The 24,851-nt window shown below is 36.3% G+C and overlaps 1 protein-coding gene across 1 annotated transcript in view; it reads left to right on the forward strand.

Annotated features, from left to right (window-relative positions):
* SCAMP1 (secretory carrier membrane protein 1) overlaps nt 1-24,851 on the forward strand; it is a 104,936-nt gene that overhangs the window by 65,256 nt on the left and 14,829 nt on the right. The window contains exons 8-9 of the mRNA XM_064376069.1: nt 20,966-21,067; nt 23,910-24,027. Of these exons, the coding sequence (XP_064232139.1) occupies nt 20,966-21,067; nt 23,910-24,027 (220 nt within the window). The remainder of the gene's footprint in view (nt 1-20,965; nt 21,068-23,909; nt 24,028-24,851) is intronic.

Below are 24,851 nucleotides of genomic sequence, written 5' to 3' on the forward strand. Positions count from 1 at the left end.
CATTCAAGACCAGCCTGGCTAACATGGCAAAACCCCATCTCTACTAAAAATAGAAAACAATAGCTGGGTGTGGTGGCATGTGCCTGTAATCCCAGCTTGAGGCAGGAGAACTTGGGAGATGGAGGTTGCAGTGAGCCAAGATGGCACCACTGCACTCCAGCATGGGCGACAGAGTAAGACTCTGTCACAAAAAAACTTGGTCCTGAATTTTGTACTTCAGCAAATCACAAGGCATTATGCAAATACTTCAAAATATTAGGTAATTAATAACAAGGCAGCATTATTGTTGAATGTTGTTGAGTAACTATTAGAAACAGACTGAGAAAGAGTATTTGCATAATGCTTAATGATCCTGACTTCCCCACTTAAAAAGCAGTGTGGTTCTTGGCACATGCAGTAAATTCAGAGCCTCAGTTTGTTAGGTATAAATGAGGAATATTTGTAGAGTTGAAAGGAGGATTAGACATAATGTATGCATTATAGATGGTGAATAAGTGGTAGCTGTAATTAATTTTTAACTGTTTTTGGACCCTCTTGGATTTTATCATTTACATTTTATGATCTATAAGTGAACTGTGATTTGTTATACATTATATTTTGCAGAGCCATTATTTGTAGCTTTGAAGACAATTTTCAAAATAGTACTTTCTCCCTCTTTTTGATTATGATATATCTAATGCATACCAAAGGATACCTGAAACACAAGTTAGAAGACATAATAATGAGTCATCTATGAACTTCGATCCCACTGCCCAATTTAAGAAATGGAGCATTATTAATACTGCTGAAGCGCTGTTGTGTTTCCATTTCCCTGCTCCATAGGTAACCAATAGGTTGAATTTAGATAATTTTTGCTCATTCTCTAGCTATAATTTTAGTTTTATCATATATGTTTGTACCCCAAAACCTTTTTTTTAGCTTGTAGAGAATACTTTTTTTTTTTTTTTTTGAGACTGAGTTTCACTCTTGTTACCCAGGCTGGAGTGCAATGGCACGATCTCGGCTCACCGCAACCTCCGCCTCCTGGGTTCAGGCAATTCTCCTACCTCAGCCTCCTGAGTAGCTGGGATACAGGCATGCCCCACCATGCCCAGCTAATTTTTTGTATTTTTAGTAGAGACGGGGTTTCACCATGTTGACCAGGATGGTCTCGATCTCTTGACCTCGTGATCCACCCGCCTCAGCCTCCCAAAGTGCTGGGATTACAGGAGTGAGCCACTACGCCTGGCCCGAGAATACTTTTAAAAGTATTTTAATTTTATAAAAGTGACACATCTTTGTATACAGGTTATTTTCTATACATTTTTAAGTAGCCATACAAAGATTTTTTTGGTAAAATAATGTCTCCTCTTTTAATCTTTTCTGCCAACAGTTCTTGCCCCTGACTTACTCATGAGTTTACCTTTGTATTTTAAATAATGATCACATACTGCCATTCCTTGATTTTGTTTAAATAGCCTTATTAGGATATATTATACATGCTATAAAATTCAGTCACTCTAATGGGAAAATTCAATTTTTTTTTTTTTAATTTTACTTTAAGTTCTGGGATACATGTGTCGAACATGCGGGTCTGTTCCATAGGTGTACATGTGCCATGGTGGTTTGCTGTACCTATCAATCTGTCATCTAGATTTTAAGCCCCACATGTATTAGGTATTTGTCTTAATACTCTCCCTCCCCTTGCCCCCCAGTCCCTGACAGGCCTCGGTGTGTGATGTTCCCGTTCCTGTGTCTATTTGTTCTTGTTGTTCAACTCTCACTTCTGAGTGAGCACATGCGGTGTTTGGTTTTCTGTTCTTGCATTAGTTTGCTAAGGATGATGGTTTCCAGCTTCATCCACGTCCCCAGCAAAGGACCTGAACTCATTCGTTTTTCTGGCTGCATAGTACTACTCCATGGTGTATATGTGCCACATTTTCTTTATCCAGTCTATCATTCGTGGGCATTTGGTTGGTTCCAAGTCTTTGCCTTTGTAAGTAGTGCTGCAACAAACGAATGTGTGCATGTGTCTTTATAGCAGAATGATTTATAATCCTTTGGGTATATATTCAGCAATGAGATTGCTGGGTCAAATGGTATTTCTGGTTCTAGATCCTTGAGAAATCGCCACACTGTTTTCCGCAATGGTTGAACTAATTTACACTCCCACCAATAGTGTAAAAGTTGTTTCCTGACTTTTTAGTAATCACCATTCTAACTAGTATAAGATGTTATCTCATTGTGTTTTTGATTTGCACTTCTCTAATGACTAGGGATGATGAGCTTTTTTTCATATATTTGTTGGCTGCATAAATGTCTTCTTTTGAGAAGTGTCTGTTCATATTCTTCACCCAATTCAATTATTTTGAAGTAAATTCATAGAGTTGTGCAATCATTCACAATCGGTTTTAGAATTTTTCCATCCCTCCCAAAATTTCCCTGGATCTATTTGCACGCAATCCTTATTCCTTCCCCCTAGCTCCAGGAAACCACTGATCTATTGCCTGTGTCTAAAAATTTCTTCTTTCCGACCATTTCATGTAAATGGAATCATAGAACATGTAGTCTTTTGCTATTTTCTTTTACTTAAAATAATATTTTTGAGGTTTATTTGGGATGCAAAATGTGTTAGTAATTCATTTATTTTTAATTGTTAAATAGTATTCCATTGTATTGCTATATCACGTTTTATTTATGCATTCACCAGTTATTGGATCTTTGACTCTTTTCAGTTTTTGACTTTTTGGATAATACCATGAATATGCATGTGTCTTAGTTCATTTATGTTGCTCTGAAGGAACATCTGAAGTTGGGTAATTTATAAAGAAAAGTGGTTTATTTGGCTCATGGTTCTGCAGAGTGTACAAGAATTACGGTGCCAGCATTTGCTTCTAGTGAGGACCTCAGATTGCTTCTCCTCATGGTGGAAAGCAGACTGGAGCGGATGTGAGCAGAGATCACATGGCAAGAAAGAAGAAGCCAGATGGGGGAGAGTTGCCAGGCTCTTTTTAATAGCCAGCTCTTTTGGAAACGAATAGAGAACTTACTCCTTATCGTGAGGACTGCACTAGGCCATTCATGAGGGACTTACCCTTATAACACAGACACCTCCTGCTAGGTACCACCTCCAACATTAGGGATCAGATTTCAGTGTGAGGTTTAGAGGGGCTCGGACATCCAAACTATAACAGCATGAACAAATTGGTCTATGGACATACATTCATTTCTCTCGATTATATTTTTAAGAGTTACCATAACAGTATTCCTAGGAGTAGCCTTACTTGGATGAATTTTTTTTTAAACATGTCTAAATTTTTAAGAAACTGCCAAACTGTTGTCGAAAGTGGCTGTGCCATTTCACATTCCCATCAGTAACATCTGAGGGTTCTAGTTTCTTTACATCTTCATAACATTTACCTTTTGTCTTTTGATTATTGCCATTTTAGTGGGTATGTAGTAGTATCTTGTTGTGACTTTAATTTGCATTTCCCTAGTTACTGATGAAGTTTGAGCACCGTTTTATTTGCTTATTAGACACGTGTGTCTTTTTTGGTGAAATGTTTGTTCAAGTTTATTGTCTATTTTAAAAATTTGGTCGTTGACTTCTTACTATTAAGTTTATTAAAAAAATTTGATGTAAGAATTCTGTATTGGAGATACAAGTTTTTTTGTTTGATTTTTAACAATTTGCAGATATTTTATCCCAGTGTGTGGTTTCTTAGTGGGGCCTTAAGCAGCACAAAAACATTCAATTTTAAGAGTCCAATTTATCAGTTTTTTGGGTCTTGTTAGTATCATGTCTGAGATCCTTTTGCATAACCCAAGACCATAAAGATTTTCTCTTGTATTTTCTTCTAGAAGTTTGAGGTTTATCTCTTGTGTTTAGGTGTGTAATACATTTTGAGTTAATTTTTGTTTAGTATGTACAAGGGTTGTCTTTATTGTGTGTAAGGGTCTAAATGCATCTTTTTGCTGTGGATATCCAAATATTCCTACACAATTTGTTAAAAAGACTATATTTTGTAAGTTGTCTTTTTGTACTTTTGTTGAAAAATCACTTGTCCATAAATGGATAGGTCTATTTTTGGACTTTTCCTGTTGAATTGTTTGGACACTTTTCTTGCAAATCCATTGACCAGTGATGTAAGGATTTATTTTTGGATTCATTTCTGATCTATTGAACTATAGGCCCATCTTTATACCAATATGCCCTTCCTGACTAATGTTGCTTTATGGTGAGTCAGTCTTTTTGACTTTCTTCTTTTTCAGAATTGTTTTGGCTATTCAGAGTCCTTTACATTTCATGTAAATTTTGGACTCAGCCTGTTTCTACAAAAAAAAAAAAAAAATTCTGTGATTTTGATAGGGATTGAGTTAAAGTTGTAAGCTAGTCTGGGGAGAATTGATACCTTAACAGTATTGATTTTGTGAATATCGATTTCTCACCATTTATTTAGATTTTTATAATTTCTGTCAGTCATGTTCTTCAGTTTTAATTGCACGAATCTTATACTCCTGTTGTTAAATTTGTTACTAAGTATTTTATATTATTTTAGGTGGAATTATTTTTTTAATTTTCTCTTTGGATTGTTTGTTTCTAGTAGTTAGAAATAAAGTTGTCTTTTGTATATTGATCTTATATCATTCTACCATGCTAACCTCCTTCACTAATTTTAGTAGTTTGTGTGTGTGCATGTGCTGGTGCACATGCATGCTTATAGTCCTTGGGATTCCATATATATTATGATAATGTCATCTGCAAATAAAAATGTTTGATTATTCCTTCCAAAGTAGTTATCTTTAATCAGTCTACCTTCCTTCTTTCTTCCTTTTGCTTTATTAAATCGACTACAGCTTCTAGAATAGTGAGAATAAAAGTAGAAAGAATGACATCCATGCCTTGTTCCCAATTTTAAGGGAGAGCATTCACCATTAAGTATGATGTTGACTGTAGATGTAGATTTTTTTGTGGATGCCCTTTGTTTGTCTGAGGAACCTATCTTCTGTTTCCAGTTTGTTGAGAGTTGTTTTTTCTTTTTTTTTAAATCATGAATGGTGTTGGATTTTTCCAGATGCTTTTCTGTTGCCATGATCTGTGGACATAATCTTATGATCTTTGTCCCCTTAAATTCTGTTAATATGGTGAGTTACTGGCATATATTCCACTTGGTCATGTGAGTCCCTTCTGGGAGTTGCAGTGAGGGTGCCGATTTTCATGATGTGCCCTACCTTGGTTGAAATACCTTGCTGAGAGAGTTGTGGGAAATGAGAGCAGTTCTAGGCAAGAATGCCACAGACGGATGCTATTCTTACCAGAGTTCAGTAGTTTTCATGAGTAAATGTTTCTCAGTTTGTCGTGTTGCATGCCTTTGGTCAGAATACCAAATGGTTGTTTTTGAGTTTGATTTATATTTATCGTATTTTGAGAAGTGGATTTGTTGACTTCCTCATTCTGTCATGCTGAAAGTGAATTTCCATTTCTTGATTTTTAAGTTTTAGTTGTCTTCTACTAATTCGCTGCTATGGAGAATAAAGCTTCAGCTTTTCTAAAGCTTGTGTTGCCCCTTTCCCCCACAGTCCTTCTGTTATATGTAACAATGATTTTAGGATAGATTAGTATTTGGAGTTATTTATTACTATGTAAATAGTATTTGCAGCTGCACTTAATAGTGTATTGTGATTATATTTTATTTTTCATACAGCTATATTGCTACAGTAAATAATTGCCTTATTTTGTTCTGTTGCTTCTTTTTACACACATACAGACTCCTTCCTTCCCTCCTGATTCTATTTTTTCTGGCAAAATTGAAAATATGTTCATCTTTTCTGTTTATATAACCAGAAAAAGATTTTATTTTTTCCAAAGCAGTCTCAAACTCTTCATGAGGAAAGGTCCTATACCTGTAAGAAGAACCTAGTGCTTATCAGATTCTCTTAAATGTATATATAAATATATACTGCTTTAGAGTCTACTAATCATGTTCAGTACTTTGTATTATTTAATCTGTACAATCTTTGGAGCAAGTCATTAGGAATTGAGGTTTTAACCCACTTCTTCAGACTAGAAGCTTAGGGTGTCGTGTTCCGTTTTACTTTATTATATTTATGTTATCGTTTAGTTTGCAGTGAATCCAGGTACATCAGTGATTTGCACACAATAAGTTAACTTACTTTAGAATATTTACTAACAATGTTTATTTCTTGACTAACTGTTTAACCAATGTAGTTAGTATTTGTTACAGAGTTCTGTGCCCACTGAGTGTTGAGAATGTGGAAAAGATAAATAACTTGTTAACTTTGTATGCATCTTATTTCATAACAGTTTTCTAAGTATGATCTAAGGACTCTTGGGGCCATCCTTTCAGAGAGCTTAAGTTCCTCCTTTTTCTAGCAGTATATCTGTATGAAGCAGATTTCTTCATTTTCAACCAAAACAACATATAACAGGTTGAGTGCAGATACAGATACAAGAAACCATATAGATAAAACCATGCTAGGATTTTTAAAACTCTGAAACCAACACTCCTGCACACACTTGAAAGAACACATAAACTGTTATTGGGTAAAATGTTCTAAAATGTTTCAAAATGTTCAAAATGCTTTTGTACTTTTTTTTGAGCATTTTGTAAAATGTTAAAATGCTTTTGCAGACCCATCTATAGGTTGCCAACCAAAAAATCCTACTTTATATATAAAGTTGACAGTGTATACACATTGACAGTCTCTCTTAATTACTGGGCTTATACCATTTATGTTTAATATAATTACTGATCTGCTTGGATTAAAATCTGTCATTTTACCATCTATTTTCTGTTTATTCCAACTATTCTTTGTTTCTTTTCCTTTCTTTTTGCCTTCTTTTGGATCAGTTGAGTATCTTTTAATGACCGTCTTCTCCCCTGTTTCTTCATCATTTATCTCTTAAAGACATTTTTTAGTGATGCCTTAGTTTTTATAATGTATGTCTCTAATCATACTCTGTATTCAAATATCATTCTGCTTCATATGTACTATAAGGACCTCTCAACAGGGTACTCTCAGTTCCCCCTTCCCAACCTTTATACAATTATAAAATGTATTTTATTTTTATATATGCTAGAAACACTGTACACTGGCTTTTTAAAAAATTTAATTTTGGTAGGCACATAGTAGGTGTGTATATTTGTGGGATATATGAGATATTTTGATACAGGCATGTATTACATAATAATTACATTATGGAAAATGGGATATCCATCCCTTCAAGCATTTATCCTGTGTGTTACAAGCAGTTTAGTTATATTCTTTATTTTCAAATCTACAGTTCTTTTGACTGTAATCACCCTGTTTCGCTATCAAATACTAAGTGATTCATTCTTTGTAATAATTTTTTTGTACCCATTAACCATTGCTACCTTGCCAGTGCCCTGGCTTCCTCCTACTACCCTTCCCGGCCTCTGGTCACCATCCTTCTTCTCTTTCCATGTGTCACTACTTTTGCTTTAGACAGTCAGTTGTCTCTAGAAAAATTAAAAATAAGGAAAAATGAATTTTACATTGGCCTTTATTAATACCATTTCAACACTTTTCATTTGTGTATGTGGCTGTGTATGCGGAGATCCTTGTTTCTGTATAATATCATAATCTTTTTGCCAGAAAATTTTTCTTTAATATTTTTGGTAGCACAGGTCTGCTAACAATCAATTCTCTGAATTTTGTCTGAAAAAGACTTTATTTTTTATTCATTTTTGAAATATATTATCAATAAGTATAATATGGATTCACAGGTGTTTTTATTGTTTTTACTTTCTTTCGTACTTTAAACACATCATTTTCATATATTCTGGCTTGCAAAGTTTCTGACTAGAAGTCTGCTATAATTCTTACCCTTGTTCTTCTGTATGTAGTGTGTCTTGTTTCCTCTAGCTGCCTTCAAGAGTTTTTCTTTATTTCTTGTTTTGGGCTATTCGAATATGATGTGTTAAAGTACATGTGTGTGTGAGATGTGTGTGACATATATGTGTGTGTTTCTGTGTTTATCCCTAGTGTTGTCTAATATTCTTGGATCTGTGGTTTGGAGTCTTCATTAATTTTGGAAAATTCTTAGTCATTCATTTTCTCTTTACATATTTCTTTTGTAACTTTATCATCTCTTTCTGTAATTTCTATTACATACATGTCATACTTTTTGATATTGCCTTACATCTCTTAGATGTTCTATTCTTTTTTATTTCCATTCTTAATTACTTTTGCATTTTAGTATGTATATTTCTATTTTCAAGTTCACAGATTCTCTCCCTCCCTCAGTTTTGCTGAGGATATTGATGAGCTTCTCAAGTACTCTTCATCTCTGTTATGATGTTTTTCATTTCTACCATATCCATCTGGTAATTTCCTATATCTTATATATATGCTAAGATGCCCCATCTCCTCATGCATGTTGGCCACCTTTTATTTTTTTTTTTGAGATGGGGTCTCACTCTCGCCAGGCTGCAGTGCAGTGGGGCAATCTCAGCTTACTGCAGCCTCCGCCTCCCGGGTTCAAGCGCTTCTCCTGCCTCAGCCTCCCGAGTAGCTGGGACTACAGGTGCTCACCACCATGCCCGGCTAATTTTGTAATTTTAGTAGAGACAGGGTTTCACCATTTCGGTCAGGCTGGTCTTGAGCTCCTGACCTCGTGATCCACCCACATTGGCCTCCCAAAGTTCTGGGGTTATAGGCATGAGCCACTGCGCCTGGCCTTCTTGTTTCTTTTTATGCCTCATAATTTCTTGTTAAAAACTAGACATCTTTTAAAGACAATAGAGACAGAGATAAATAGGTTTTGTGCCTTAAGTGGGAAGTAACATGGGATATCAAAGCCCATCCTCCTCAGGACACAGCTAAAGACTCACTGCACATGGCTTTTCTGTTGTGCTAGGCTTTTAGTGTATGGGTGGTGTGGTGGTGGTGGGGGGGGCAAGTGTCAGGCAATTCAGTCAGAAATTGATCTAGGTTTGGGTTTTTGCTTGCCGTGACTGCTCTCAGTACCTCACAGACTTCGGATGCCTTTGGTGTTACCTTATGTTTAGGGTGAGGCCTGCTTTTCCAGAAGCTTTTTCTTAGTGTTTGCTCCATTAGCTACAGGTTTCTTTTTTATGCCTGCCCCTCAGAGAGGGCTTCTCTTCACACACTCTTCCCCCAGGAGTAGACTGCTGTTACTTGTTACTTTATTTTTATTTTTTATTTTTTTTTGAGACGGAGTTTTGCTCTTGTTACCCAGGCTAGAGTGCAATGGCAATGGCGCGATCTCGGCTCACCGCAACCTCCGCCTCCTGGGTTCAGGCAATTCTCCCGCCTCAGCCTCCTGAGTAGCTGGGATTACAGGCACGCGCCACTATGCCCAGCTAATTTTTTGTATTTTTAGTAGAGACGGGGTTTCACCATGTTGACCGGGATGGTCTTGATCTCTTGACCTCGTGATCCACCCGCCTCGGCCTCCCAAAGTGCTGGGATTACAGGCGTGAGCCACCGCGCCCGGCCCTTTGTTACTTTATATTTGCAGAATGGTGGGGATGTCGGGGAGTTAGGGGAGTAGGATATTCTTGTTCTGTCATGCTGTGTCTCTGGAATGGAGAGATTGGCCCTTCTCAGTGATCCTGCCTCACCACCATCTCTAAAGTCTCTCTAATAGATACATTCCTGTCCCACCTCCAGGGTTAGAGGACTTTTTTTCCTGGGCCCTATCCCCAGCTGCAGCAGGTCTTTAGCTCTGCCCTGAGGAAGATGGGCTTTGCTGTCCCATTTTACCTCCCACTTAAGGCTTTTGTTTGGAAGAGATAAAGGGGAATGTTGGTAGTTGCTGTTTGCCTCCCCGATACCTGTACTCTAAATGAGGCCAACCTCCTGTCTTCCTTCTCAGCACCTGGTGAGATCTGTGGAGAAGAGCCTCTGAGTAGGTGATGATACCCATGTAGTGTTGCTCCTGGGGGTTCTGTATTCTCTCTCTAACCAACCTTTAGTCTTAAGAGCAATTCATCACAAGCTTTAGCTGAATTCTTTCTTGCTTGTCTGTTACAAGTAAACAAGTGCTAGTGTTTTATCTCTCTTTGAGTTATTTTTCGGGTTGTTTGCCCTTCGATGGGCGTAAGTACAGCTGTGATTTTGCAGATTAACGTTTGTTGTTGTGAGAGTTAGGAACAGGTCTTTGCTATTGTAAACAGTGCTGCAATGAACATACATGTGCATGTGTCTTTATAATAGAACAATTTATAATTCTTTGGGTATATACCCAGTAATGGGATTACTGGGTCAAATGGAATTTCTATTTCTAGGTCCTTGAGGAATCGCCACACTGTCTTCCACAGTGGTTGAACTAGTTTATACTCCCACCACAGTGTAAAAGTGTTCCTATTTCTCCACATCCAGCATCTGTTGTCTCCAGATTTTTTAATGATCACTGACGTGAGATGGTATCTCAATGTAGTTTTGATTTGCATTTCTCTAATGACCAGTGATGATGAGTGTTTTTTCATACGTTTGTTGGCCTCATATATGTCTTCTTTTGTAAATTGTCTGTTCATATCCTTTGCCTGCTTTTGAATGGGCTTGTTTGTTTTTTTCTTGTAAATCTGTTTTAGTTCTTTGTAGATTTTGGATATCAGCCCTTTGTCAGATGGGTAGCTTGCAAAAATTTTTCCTATTTTGTTGGTTGCCAATTCACTCTAATGATTGTTTCTTTGCTGAGCAGAAGCTGTGCAGTTTTTGATTAGGTCCCATTTGTCTATTATGGCTTTTGTTGCCAATGCTTTTGGTGTTTTAGTCATGAAGTTGTTTCCTATGCCTATGTCCTGAATGGTTTTGCCTAGGTTTTCTTCTAGGGTTTTTATGGTGTTAGGTCTTATGTTTAAGTCTTTAATCCAGAGGTAATTTTAGTGTATGGTGTCAGGAAGGGGTCCAGTTTCTGCTTTCTGCACACTGCTAGCCAGTTTTCCCAACACCATTTATTAAACAGGGTCTCCTTTCCCCATTGCTTGTTTTTGTCAGGTTTGTCAAAGATCAGATGGTTGTAGATGTGTAGCGTTGCCTCCAAGGCCTCTGTTCTGTTCCATTGGTCTATATCTCTGTTTTGGTACCAGTACCATGCTGTTTTGATTATTGTAGCCTTGTACTATAGTTTGAAATCAGGTAGTGTGATGCCTCCAGCTTTGTTCTTTTTGCTTAGAATTGACTTGTCTATGCAGGCTCTCTTTGGGTTCCATATGAAGTTTAAGGTGGTTTTTTCCAGTTCTGTGAAGAAGGTCATTGGTAGCTTGATGGGGATAGCGTTGAATCTGTAAATTACTTTGGACAGTATGGCCATTTTCACAATACTGATTCTTCCTAACCACGAACCTGGAATGTTTCTCCATCTGTTTCTGTCCTTTTTTATTTTGTTGAGCAGTGGTTTGTAGTTCTCCTTGAAGAAGTCCTTTACATTGTTTGTTAGTTTTATTCCTAGGTATTTTATTATCTTTGTAGCAATTGTGAATGGCAGTTTGTTCTTAATTTGGCTCTCTTTAAGTCTGTTATTGGTGTATAGGAATGCTTGTGATTTTTGCACATTGATTTTGTATCCTGAGATTTTACTGAAGTTGCTTATCAGTTTCAGGAGATTTTGGGCTGAGATGATGGGGTCTTCTAAATATACAGTCATGCCGTCTGCAAATAGAGACAATTTGACTTCCTCCTTTCCTAATTGAATACCCTTTATTTCTTTTTCTTGCCTGATTGCTCTGGCTACAACTTCCAATACTATACTGAAGAGAGGGCATCCTTGTCTAGTGCCAGATTTCAAAGGGAATGCTTCCCGTTTTTGCCCATTCAATATGATATTGGCTGTGGGTTTGTCGTAAATAGCTTTTATTATTTTGAGATACATTCCGTCAATACTTAGTTTATTGAGAGCTTTTAGCATAAAGCACTGTTGATTTTTGTTAAAGGCCTTCTCTGCATCTATTGAGTTAATGTGGTTTTTGTCTTTTGTTCTGTTTATGTGGTGAATTATGTTTATAGACTTGCGTATATTGAACCAGCCTTGCATCCCTGGGATGAAGCCTACTTGATCGTGATGGATAAGCTTTTTGATGTGCTGTTGCAATTGGTTCACCAGTATTTTATTGAGGATTTTTGCATCTGTGTTCATCATGGACATTGACCTGAAGTTTTCTTTTCTTGTTGAGTCTCTGCCGGGTTTTGGTATCAGGGTGATGTTGGTCTCATAAAATGATTTCGAAAGGATTCCCTCTTTTTGGGTTATTTGGAGTAGTTTCAGAAGGAGTGGTACCAGCTCCTCTTTGTATGTCTGGTAGAATTCGGCTGTGAGCCCATCTGGACCTGGGCTTTTTTTGATGGGTAGGCTATTAATTGCTGCCTCAACTTCAGCTCTTGTTATTGGTCTGTTCAAGTTTTGACTTCTTCCTGGTTTAGGCTTGGGGAGGATGCAAGTGTCCAGGAATTTATCCATTTCTTCCAGGTTTACTAGTTTATGTGCATAGAATTATTTGTAGTAATCTCTGATGGTGGTTTGTATTTCTGTGGAATCTGTGGTGATATCCCCTTTATCGTTTTTTATTGCATCTATTTGATTATTCTCTGTTTTCTTTTTTATTAATCTGGTGAGCAGGCTGTCTGTTTTGTTGTCCTTTTCAAAAAACCAGCTCCTGGATTTATTGATTTTTTTTTTTTTGAAGGGTGTTTTGTATCTCTGTCTCCTTCAGTTCTGCGCTGATCTTAGTTATTTCTTGTCTTCTGCTAGTTTTTTAGTTTTTTTGATCCTACTCTAGCTCTTTCAATTTTGACGATAGGTTGTTGATTTTAGATCTTTCCTTGTTTCTAATGTGGGCATTTATTGCTATATATTTTCCTCTAGACACTGCTTTAAATGTGTCCCAGAGATTCTGGTACGTTGTGTCTTCGTTCTCGTTGGTTTCGAAGAACATCTTTATTTTTGCCTTCATTTCATTGTTTATCCAGTCAATATTCAAGAGCTAGTTGTTCAGTTTCCATAAAACTGTGTGATTCTGAGTTAGTTTCTGAATTCTGAGTTCTAACTTGATTGCACTGTGGTCTGAGAGACTGTTTGTTATGATTTCCGTTCTTCTGCATTTGCTGAGGAGTGATTTACTTCCAGTTATGTGGTCAGTTTTAGAGTAGGTGTGATGTGGTGCTGAGAAGAATGTATAGTTTGTGGATTTGGGGTGGAGAGTTCTGTAAATGTCTGTTAGGTTTGCTTGGTCCAGGTCTGAGTTTGAGTCCTGGATATCTTGTTAATTTTCTGTCTCGTTGATGTGTCTAATATTGACAATGGGGTGTTAAAGTCTCCCACTATTATTGTGTGGGAGTCTAAGTCTCTTTGTAAGTCATTAAGAACTTGCTTTATATATCTGGGTGCTCCTGTATTGGGTGTGTATATATTTAGGATCGTTAGTTCTTCTTGTTGCATTGATCCTTTACCATTATGTAATGTCCTTCTTTGTCTCTTTTGATCTTTGTTGGTTTAAAGTCTATTTTATCAGAGACGAGAATTGTGACTCCTGCTTTTTTTTTGCTCTCCATTTGCTTGGTAAATCAAGCAAATCCTCCATCCCTTTATTTTGAGCCTTTGTGTATCCTTGCATGTGAGATGGGTTTCCTGGATACAGCACACTGATGAGTTTTGGCTTTTTATCCAATTTGCCAGTCTGTGTCTTTTGATTGGGGCATTTAGCCCATTTACATTTAGGGTTGATATTGTTATGTGTGAATTTGATCCTGCCATTTTGATGCTAGCTGGATGTTTTGCCCGTTAGTTGATGCAGTTTCTTTGCTGTGTTGATGCTCTTTACCATTTGGTATGTTTTTGGAGTGGCTGGTACTGGTTGTTCCTTTCTATGTTTAGTGCTTCTTTCAGGAGCTCTTGTAAAGCAGGCCTGGTGGTGATGAAATCTGAGTAATTGCTTGTTCGTAAAGGATTTTATTTCTCCTTCACTTATGAAGTTTATTTAGCTGGATATGAAATTCTAGGTTGAAAGTTCTTTTCTTTATGGATGTGTGGAGACTTGCCGTGCTGTCTGAAACAGCCACGATGGAGTCCTGTGGCGCTCCTCCACCCGGGAATCTCCTGGTGTGTTGGCAATAAAAATCCATCTGGAAATGCAGCGACCACTCACCCTCCATGCTCTCGCTGGGAGCTGCAATCCAGAGCTGCTCCTATTCGGCCATCTTGGATCCCCTTCTCCAATTTTTGTATTTTTAATAGAGATGGGTTTCTACATGTTGGCCAGGCTGGTCTTGAATGCCTCACCTCTGGTGGTCTGTCCTCCTTGGCCTCCGAAAGTCCTGGGATTACAGGCGTGAGTCACTGCCCCTGGCCCAGTTTTCTGTCTTATAAGAGCATAGCCTGTGTAATAGTTTGAAAACAGTCCATTTGTGACCTAGGATCTAATCAGTGTTAACTTTCGTTTTGCTTTAAATTAGCTTTATTGTTCAAAGGTGATTTGAAAATTATTAGCTACTGGCTCATTTTGTCTATTTATGCTTTCTACATTGAATAGCAACTCGAATGTGAGATTTTAGTTGTTATAATCTCCTCTTATATAAGAAACTACATTGAGCATTTGGGGTTAATTTTCATTAGCTAGTAGTAGTATTTTATTCCTTGATAATTAAATTTCTTGGAGAAGATGGAGTTGATATAGTATCTTAGAGGTAGTTTTATCACATGGTTAAGAATTTTAGCTTTATAGATGCACAGGTAAGTCTCTATATATTTGGATTATTTAACCTCTGTCAATCTGTTTGCTCATCAGTAAAATAGAGTCAGTATTAGTGTGCCTCATGGGAGTGTTGTAAGGATCGAATAGACAGTACATGTGTTTGACATGGTCCTTGGGAAATAATGTTCAACAAATGTTAGCTGTTATTAAGTCAGTTAAGTATAGAGGATTTGGAGTTTGCACCAACGTTGTGGTCTAGGTTTGATATTGTTCAGGTTTAAAACTTCATTTAATGTGAGCTTTTTCATTGTCCCCTCTGCTTTTGACAGAACATAAGTGGGAAGAAGAGAGTGCAGAGTCTCTTTCATTCCAGTCCTGTGCTTTTTTAGCCAGACTTGTCTACTGAGTTTTTTTTTTTTATTCTTCAAGATAGGATCTCACACTGTCACCCAGGCTGGAATGCAGTAGCACAACCATTGTTCATTGCTGCTTTATTTTCCGGGCTCAAATGATCCTCTGGCTTTAACCTTCCACATAGCCAGGAGTACAGGCTTAATTAATTAATTAATTAATTAATTTTTGAGACAGAGTCTTTCTCTGTCCCCCACGCTGGAGTGCAGTGGCACAATCTTGGCTTACTGCAACCTCTGCCTCCTGGGTTTAAGTGATTCTTCTGCCTCAGCCTCCCAACTAGCTGGGACTGCACGTGCATGCCACCACACTTGACTAGTTTTTTTTATTTTTAGTAGAGACAGGGTTTCACCATGTTAGCCAGGATGGTCTCAATCTGATCTCGCTATTGCCTGCATTGTCCTCCCAAAATGCTGGGATTATAGGTGTAAGCCACCGTAACTGGTCCCATTTTAAAATTTTTAACTGTATTGCCCAGGCTGGTCTTGAACTGCTCAGCTCAAGCAGTCCTCCCACCTTGGCCTCCCAAAGTGCTAACATTGCAAGCATCAACCACTGTGCCCAGTTCTTAATAGTTTTTAAGAGATAGACTCTTATAAATTTAAAATCTTTTAATCTTCTCCCAAAAGACTACACATATGAAAATTTTTTTGTACTGTTGTGGTGAGGGACAGTTCATGGTGTTGCCTTTTGAAGCCTACTTATAGACTCCCTGTTCTGGAGAAATCATTTCAGCATAAAGTTGCTAAAGAGGGAAGGTGAGGCTAGTTTAGACAGTCTTGGAGCCCCCAAACAAGACAAGAAAGCAGCTGTATTTGTTATGTTCCTGTATTAGTCCATTTTCGTATTGCTAGGAAGAAATGCTCAAGACTGTGTAGTTTATAAAGAAAAAGATGTTTAATGGACTCAGTTCCACATGGCTGGGAAGGCCTCACAATCATGGCAGAAGGTGAAGAGGGAGCAAAGGCACGTCTTACATGCAAGCAAGAGAGCATGTGCAGGGGAACTGCTCTTTATTAAACCATCAGATCTTGTAAGGCTTAATCACTTTCATGAGGACTGCACAGGAGAACCTGCCCCTGTGATTCAATTATCTGCCACTGAGTCCCTCCCATGACACGTGGGGGTTATGGGAGCTTCAATTCAAGATCAGATTTGAGTGGGGTCACAGCCAAATCATATCAGTATCTTTTTATTCTAAGGCATGTACACCATCAATACTTTCTTGTATTACTTGATTCTAGTAGTTGTGATTGTTAGCAACCATGTTCTAGAAATTTTCAGTATCTTAACAACCTAATGCCACTCGTGTGAGCAGGATATTACTTCTGTGAGCAAAACAATTTATTTTTATACAGTATTATATGAGTATAATAGGTATATCAACAAGTAATGTTTATCAGTTACTTTGTATGTGCCTGTGCATTCCTAGCTAAGCACTTTACCTGCATTATTTTATTTATATAAAAGCATGTTCCACTGTTACCCCCATTTTGCAAATGGAAAATCTCTGGCTTAATATTTTACCCAAAGCTACACAACTTTAATTGGGGGAATCTGGATTCAAACCCAAATCTGTCTTTAAATTCATGTTCTTTTATCCACTATGTTGAGTTGCCAGAGTTAAAGATGTTAGTGCTGTACTTCAGTTAACTTGTGTCCCCACGTCTTCTCTTAGCCCTTTGAAATAATGAAATACTTTGTCTTTTCCTCTTCCCCGAAATAGTAGTTGTAACTAATACCTCTGGTATTGATTTGGCATGTGAAATAAACTTCATAACATCAAATAAGCTTATTTTCTGAGATTTTTTGTAAGTTAGGGAAGAACTTTTCTATAAAAATTGTGCTTCAGCTTGGCTATAGAAGATGTTAAACCAAAAACCATTTGCTTATTTGAAATTCAGTTTTCCATTAGGCTTTGATCTGAAAGAGTCAGGATGGCAAGTAGTAGAGAGCTTTTATTTATATATTCTGATGAGGAAATACATTACTTAGGTGTATTTATTATGAATAAATATCCATGATACCATAAATACTTTATCATAAACTGAGGCAGATTACAATTTAAGCCACATAGCTTAAATCAATGGATAGTGTTTTTAAAAAAATCTATATATCTCTTCTTTGTTTGGTTTAAAATGGCTATGTTCAAGCTGATTTAAACAGTGTGATTTCTAATTTCTTCCTGCATGCGAGACCCACTGCCTTTGGTTCTGAATGCCAATAGAAGTTCTTCTTCCCCTGATGATGTTTTTCCTTTTTTTTTTTTTTTCCTGGACCTTTTCTGATTCTGGTAGAGGTACAGCACTTCTGGGGGTCTTCTGGCTCTTCCAGAGCTCCTCAGCTTCAGCTGGCCCTTCCCTCAAGCATCTGAAAGGAACTTGATACTCACGTGATGATTGTATTGCTTCAGTTTGTTTTGAATTTGACTGATTTTGTATTGGCAGTAATATGGACAGCTCAGGCAAAGGAAGATTTGTACTCCCTTGGAGATGAGAGTCTAGGTAGTTAAGTAAGTGCTGGGATACGGAGTTTATGTCTTAGAGAACTTTGAAGTGTTTTAAAATAATAATTTATATTAATGGTCAGTGTACAATGAATTTTATTGTCCCCTTATTCAGAAATAGAAAAGTTGGTAAAACAAAATAAAATCTATTGAGAATGATATTTAACCTGCTTAATATCTTTTATTTAGCTTTAATTGTTTAAAATAAAACTAGACAAAAGTAGACTTTGAGGTTTTCATTTGATTAGTTTTGTACACTGTATTTGTGCGTACTAATTGTACATACAAAAAAAGAAGGTGTACTAGTTTTAACAAAACTCCATTTGTATTTGAAAGCAATGTTTTAGAAATAGTTTTTGAGTAGGACTTCTTAATTTTTAAAACATATTCAGTATCTTCTAATAGATTTCTTAAGTAGAAATTATAATTAGGCAGTTTCAGCATCTAGAATGTCTGTGAATTTGTAACCGAGGTAATGGACATAACTGTTGTGAAGCCTGTAGACATTATTTGGCCACTTTTTAGAGCACATACTTTCTATATTTATAATTTAGAACATTTCAACAGTCTGCTTTCTTGGCACACAAAATAGAAGTAACAGCTCTGGGTGAAAAATGAGAATATTAAGTTTTATTCTTCATTCTCTGCCAGAGGGAGAGGGAAATAGAAATATACTTTAGAAGTGTCTGTTTCAAAATAGTAAAAAAAAAACAAAAAACCTGTTTATTAAAGTAATGTTTTGCATGTGAGCCTGGAGAGATGAGTCATACATAGGATTTTTATTTGGTATTAATAAAAATAGCATTTTATATTGTAGATTTTGTTCTTGGCTATTTTTCATTAATAAGTTTTCTCACTTTTATGGTCATTAACACCAGCTTTGGTGTAATAGAGTACTGACACGATTACTATAAGATGTGGAACCATTTAATTTAAATCTGGCTGATACAGAAAACATTATTAATGAGCCATTAAAATTTGCTCTTTTGTACCTTGGGGAAATGGCTGATTCTAGAGCAGGGGTCCCCAACCCCTGGGCCACAGGCTTGTACTGGTCCCTGGCTTGTTAGGAACTGGGCCACTCAGCAGGAGGTGAGCAGCTGCTAGCGAGCATTACCATCTGAGCCCTGCCTCCTGTCAGATCAGCAGTGGCATTAGATTCTCATAGGAGCACAAACCCTATTGTGAATCGTGTGTGCAAGGGATCTAGGTTGCATGCTCCTTATTATGAGAATCTAATCCCTGATGATCTGAGATGGAACGGTTTCATTTGGAAACCATCTCACCCCACCATACATAGAAAAATTGTCTTCCACAAAACAGGTCCCTGGTGCCAAAAATGTTGGGGACTGCTGCTTTACTGTATTCATGTTAACTCATTGCTATGTTTGTACACTAGTTGTAGAAATGTAAAAACCTTAAAATAGTTACAACAATTTTGAAAAAGAACAATAAAGTTGATGGACTAACACTACCTAATTTGAAAACTTACTAGAAAACTTCAGTAATCAAAATAGTGTGATATTGACAAAAAGGTAGACAAATAGAAGAGTGAGAGAGAATGATAAGCCCAGAAATAAACCCACCCATAGACAGACAACTAATTTTGAGAAAGGTGCAAAAGGAATGCAATGCAGAAAGGACAATCTTTTTAAGAAATGATGCTAGAACAATTGGATAGCCACATGCAAAAAAGAACTTGAATTCATACTTGATATGATATTTTTAAAAACTCAATTTTAAAAAATTAACTCAAAATTAACTCAAAAATATTTTTAAAAATTAACTCAAAAAATTATTTCAGTTTTAAATGTAAAACTGAAAATACAAAACTAGAAGAACACAGGGAAAAAAAATCTTTACGTCCTTGGCTTTGGCAGATTTCTCAGAAACAATAAAATAAAGATCTATAAAAGAACAAGTGAATACACTGGACTTAATAAAAAGGCAAAATACCTCTTCAGAAGAAACTTTTTTCTTTTGCTGCTGCTGCTGCCTTTTTTTTTTTTTTTTTATAAAGTTGGATGTCTTGCTGTGTTGTCCAGGCTGGTGTAAAACTCCTGGCCTCGAGTAATCCCTTTGCCTCTGGGTCTGAATAACTGAGACTACAGGTGTTAACCATTATGCCTGCTCCCAAAAAAAAACACTCTTAAGAGAATGAAAAGACAAGCAATGACTGGGAGAAAATCTTTGTCAAACATTTATCTGAAAGAGGACTTGAATTTCCGGAATACACTTTTAAAAACTCTCACAACTCAACAGTAAGGGAAAAAGCAATCTAATTACAACATCAGAAAAAGATTTTAATTAGTTCATGAAAGAACTATATATGATAAAGCACATAAAAAGATGCTCAACAACATTACTTATTAGGAAGATGCAAATTAAAACCATATAAGATATCACTGTATAGCTATTAGAATAGCTAGAATTAAAAAGATGGTAACAGGTGTTACTGAGATGTGGAGGAGTTGGAATATTCCAGCTCATGTACTGCTAGGTGGGAATGAAAAATAGAACAGCCTGTTTGTAAAACAGTTTGGTAGTTTCTTAAAAAGTTAAACGTATCCCTGTGATATGTTCCAGCCTTCCCACTTGTAGGTATTTACCTAAGAGAAAAAGGAAACATATGTTCATGGGAAGACTTGTATATGACTATTAATAATAGCTTTATTAATAACTGATAATAACTTAATAAAAAACTAGAAACCTAAGTATCTATCAACAGTGAATGAATAAACTATGGTATATTTACACAATGGAATACTACTCAGCAATGAAAAGGAATGAACTTTTGATATGTGCCACAAAACTGGGTATATCTCAGAATAGTTGTGCTAAGTAAAAGAAGCCAGACAAGAAAAAAAAATACTGTGTAATATGTGATCCCATTTATATAACACTCTAAAATAGTCAAACTATGGTAACAGAAAAGCAGGGGGCATGGTAGGGCTACCAAGGGGCTCAAGGAAACTTTGTGGATATGTTCACCATAATGATTGGGGAATCAGGTATATAAATATGTCAAAAATTATTAAAGCAATATTTTAAATTTTTGCAATTTGTTGTATGTTCATTATATGTCTAATTCTATGATGCTATTTAATGAAGAAAACAAGGTTTTTGGTGAAGATGGATTGTGATGCAGTTGGAAATTGAAAGGACAAAGTGAGATTAGAACAATGATATCTAGTGTTAGCATGACGAGTTCACGTAAGTTATTACATCGTTACTAACTTGAGGCCTCAGTTGGTTGCCACTTTTTTTTGTTTGTACTTTTAAGATTTGAATGTCATTCTGCATGTAAATGTAAAGATAATGAGAAAAATGACATCTTTCTTTCTACCCTTTTTTCTTTCTTTTTTTATTTAAGGAGTGACAGTTCATTCAGATTCTTTGTATTCTTCTTCGTCTATATTTGTCAGTTTGCTGTACATGTACTTCAGGCTGCAGGATTTCAAAATTGGGGCAATTGGTAAGTTATTTACTAGTTTTCAGCTTTAACCTAATATTGTAATATAATTTTTGGCTTCCTAACATAGTTAACACAGAAAAATTGGATTAGCAAAAATAAATAAAAGCAAAAATTGTTTTAAAGACGCAATTTGAAAATGTCATAAGGCATAAACTTTGGACAGATGAGTCTCTGAAGATTATGTTCCCATCTTTAAAAACAGCACATTTTATCTAGTATAAACAAAATGTGTATGTAGGGGCACTAAGAGGAAAACTGCAGAAGAGACTGAGGGGATCGGGGGGGCAGGGGTGGAGACCAAGGAATGTGGAAGGGATAGGAAAGAACTTTAGGGATTTTAAGGAAAAGGATACCAATTATGTATAAAGCCCTATTTCAGGTGTACAAACATACATTTTTATATACAAATATACACGGGCACTTGTCTCTGAAAGGTAGAATCACTGCACACACATATATACATATATTTTTAAACAATAGAATCATTCTCATCATGGCTCATTCAATGGGGGACCCTCAGAAATGGAGACTGTCTGGACCCAGGCTGCGAGGTAATAGCAGATTTAGATATCTCTTTACACTCTGTTGCAAACATTCCTTGAGTGAAATAGTGGGGCGGAAGAGTACACATCTCTAAAATTATCTGTCCCCCTCGGCTTTCTTTTATACTGACTTGCATTCAGCTGTATTCTTACATGCCAGAAGCATATGTGATGCAACTTTGTTGCACTGTGTACATAAACCAAAATTGAAATTAGCATTTAATTAGAGTGTGCTGAGGACTTAAATTTAGTATGCTGGTACTGAAGTGGAGTAGTGATTGGCAGTCAGACAATGAATGCTTGGCAGTTCTGCAGAGCTCCTAATAGGCATAAATACATGGAGAGAATTTACATAGATATTTTAAATCAGTTCTCAGAAAAAGTAGTTTTCATTATTATTTTAAATAGTGTCTAGTTTTTGGTATTTTAGGAAAAGGAAATATTTTAAATGTTTAATTAAAAATACACTGTTTACTTTAACAGCACAAGGTTTTTTTTTATTCTTGTGAAATTGAAGTAATTTCTTTTGCTTTAAAGCACAGGCATAGGGAAAATGCTAAAACTGAGCCTAACAGCATGTATGTGTCTAAATAATGTAAAAAGAGTCTGCTAATGAGGGTACAGACAGAATTGACCTGTTTTAAGATAGACCTTCACGTAATTCAGATTTTTTAGATTAAACATTTTATTTTTAGGTAATCTTAGATTCACATACTATCTTAAGAGATAATGCAAAGAGATCTCAGGTACCCTTTATCTAGTTTCTCCCAATGGTGGTGATCTTGCAGAACTATAGTAAAATATAAAAACCAAGATCTTGACATTGATAGTAAAGATAGGGAACATTTTCATCACCAGAGGATTCCTCTTGTTGCTTTTTCATAGCCACACTCAAAACTCTCCTTTTCCTACTCCTTAACCCCTGGCAACCCCTAATGTGTTCTTCCTTTCTGTTGTTTTGTCATTTCAAGAAGGTTATAGGGCTGGAATCATAGTCTACAACCTTTGGCTTTTTTCCCTCAGTGTTATTTTCTGGAGATTCATCCAGGTTGTTATGTGTATCTGTAGTTTATTCCGATTGATTGATTGAGACAGAGTCTCGCCCTGTTGTCCAGGCTGGAGTGCAGTGGCATGATCTCAGCTCACTGCGTCTGCCTCCTGGGTTCAAATGATTCTCGTACCTCAGCCTCCCGAGTAGCTGAGATTAAGGGGCCTGCCATCCAGCGCAGTTAATCTTTCTGTTTTTAGTAGAGATGGGGTTTTGCCATGTTGCCTAGGCAGGTCTTAAACTTGTGGCCTCCTGTGATCTGCCCGCCTTGGCCTCCCAGAGTGCTGGGATTACAGGTGTGAGCTACCGTGCCCAGCCTTCTTTTTATTTTTGAGTAGTATTCTATGATACGGATGTGTCACAGGTTATTTAATTGTTCACCAGTTGAAGGATATCTGTATTGTGTCCAGTTTTGGACCATTACAAATAAAGCTGCCATGAAATTTGTGAATAGATTTTTGTGTGAACATAATTTTCATTTCTCTGGGATAAATGTCCAAGAATGTAATTAGTAGATTATATGGATGTTGCATGTTTAGTTTTTTAAAGAAACAAACTGTTTTCTAGAATGGCTGTATTATTTTACACTCCCACCAACAGTTATGAGCGATTTAATCTCTACTTCCTCACCAGCATTTGGTGGTCATTACTTTTTATTTTAGCCATCTTAATAGGTGTGTAGTGATATCTCATTGTGGTTTTGAACATCTTTCCAGGTGCTTGTCATCTTTATATCCTCTTGGTAAAATGTCTCTTCCTATCTTTTATCCATTTTCTTAATAATTTTTATGTACCGTTGAGCTTTGAAAGCTCTGTGTATTCTAGATGTGAATCCTTTGTTGGATAAATTGTTTACAAATATTTTCTTCCATAATTCAGCAGAATTTAAAATAAACATTTAAAAAATGTAGTAATAAACTCGTAAGCTTAAAAAGTGTTCAGCTTGAAAAACATACAGTCTGGAATTAAACACTTGAGCATCTGGAGTTTGGTTTGCTTTTGAAATCAGACTATGCCATTTATAAGCTGTGTGACTTTGGGCAAGTTACTGAATGTCATAAGTTCCTCATTTGTAAAATAGGGATTTAAAACAGCGTCTATCCTATTGGGTGGGTTGTGAGAATTAAATGTGCTAGTACACATAAAGAACTTGAACATTGCCTAGTTGATAAGTGTTGAGTATGTGTTAGATATGCTATTTTTATAAAGTGTACATTAACTTTTGTCTAATTCACTTTTTATTACTCTGTAGTGGTTGGATTTCATCCCTTACTGGTCTCAACAAAAGTATTCCTGTTGGAATCATGATGATAATCATAGCAGCACTTTTCACAGCATCAGCAGTCATCTCACTAGTTATGTTTAAAAAAGTAAGTGAAATTTTATATCTGTAAATTTTTATAGTGAACCTGATGTATAGTTTTCATTTTCCCATTTTGCTGTAGTTTGGTGTAACTCGAAGCCATTTTATTGTTCTTGTACAAGTTTGCTCTTTGAGGATTACTTTTTACAATTAAAAGTTATGCATAGGTACATTTTAGGAAATTGCATCACATTTTAAACTTCTATAAAAAGGGAGTATTTTTAAATCATTTTAACTGAAGGCTTTCATGAGTTAAAGAGTCAAGCTCATTTTTAAAATTTGGATTTTTGAAAATACTCTGAATTTCTTTTTTTGGATACGAAGCATATTAGCCTGATTAAGAAACAGAAGTAAAACTATTAGGTGGTGTGTATATTTTATGCATCTATATCTTTTAACTTTTTAGCTTTAGTTTTTTTGTTGTTTTTTAAAAAAATTTTATGATAAATTCGGAGAGAATATGTACAAGTTTGTTACATGGTTATATTGCATAATGCCAGAGTTTGGGCTTCTATTGAACCCATCACCCAGTAGTGAACACAGTGCCCAATAGATAGTATTTCGAGCTTTGCTTTTCTCCCTCCCTCCCTTATGGAGTCCTCAGTGTCTGTTGTTTCCATCTTTATCTCTTTGTGAACCCTTCATTTAGCTCCCACTTCTAAGTGAGAACATGCAGTATTTGATTTTCTCTTTGTGTGTTAATTCACTTAGGATAGTGGTGTCCAGCTGCATCTATGTTGCTACAAAGGACATAATTTCATTTTTTAGTTGGTATAGTATTTCATGGTGTTTATCACATTTTCTTTATTCAGTCTGCTATTGATGGACACT

Source organism: Aotus nancymaae, unplaced genomic scaffold (assembly GCF_030222135.1).
Source record: "Aotus nancymaae isolate 86718 unplaced genomic scaffold, 86718_ANA_hifiasm-v0.15.2.pri h1tg000014l, whole genome shotgun sequence".
NCBI classification, from domain to species: Eukaryota; Metazoa; Chordata; class Mammalia; order Primates; family Aotidae; genus Aotus; species Aotus nancymaae.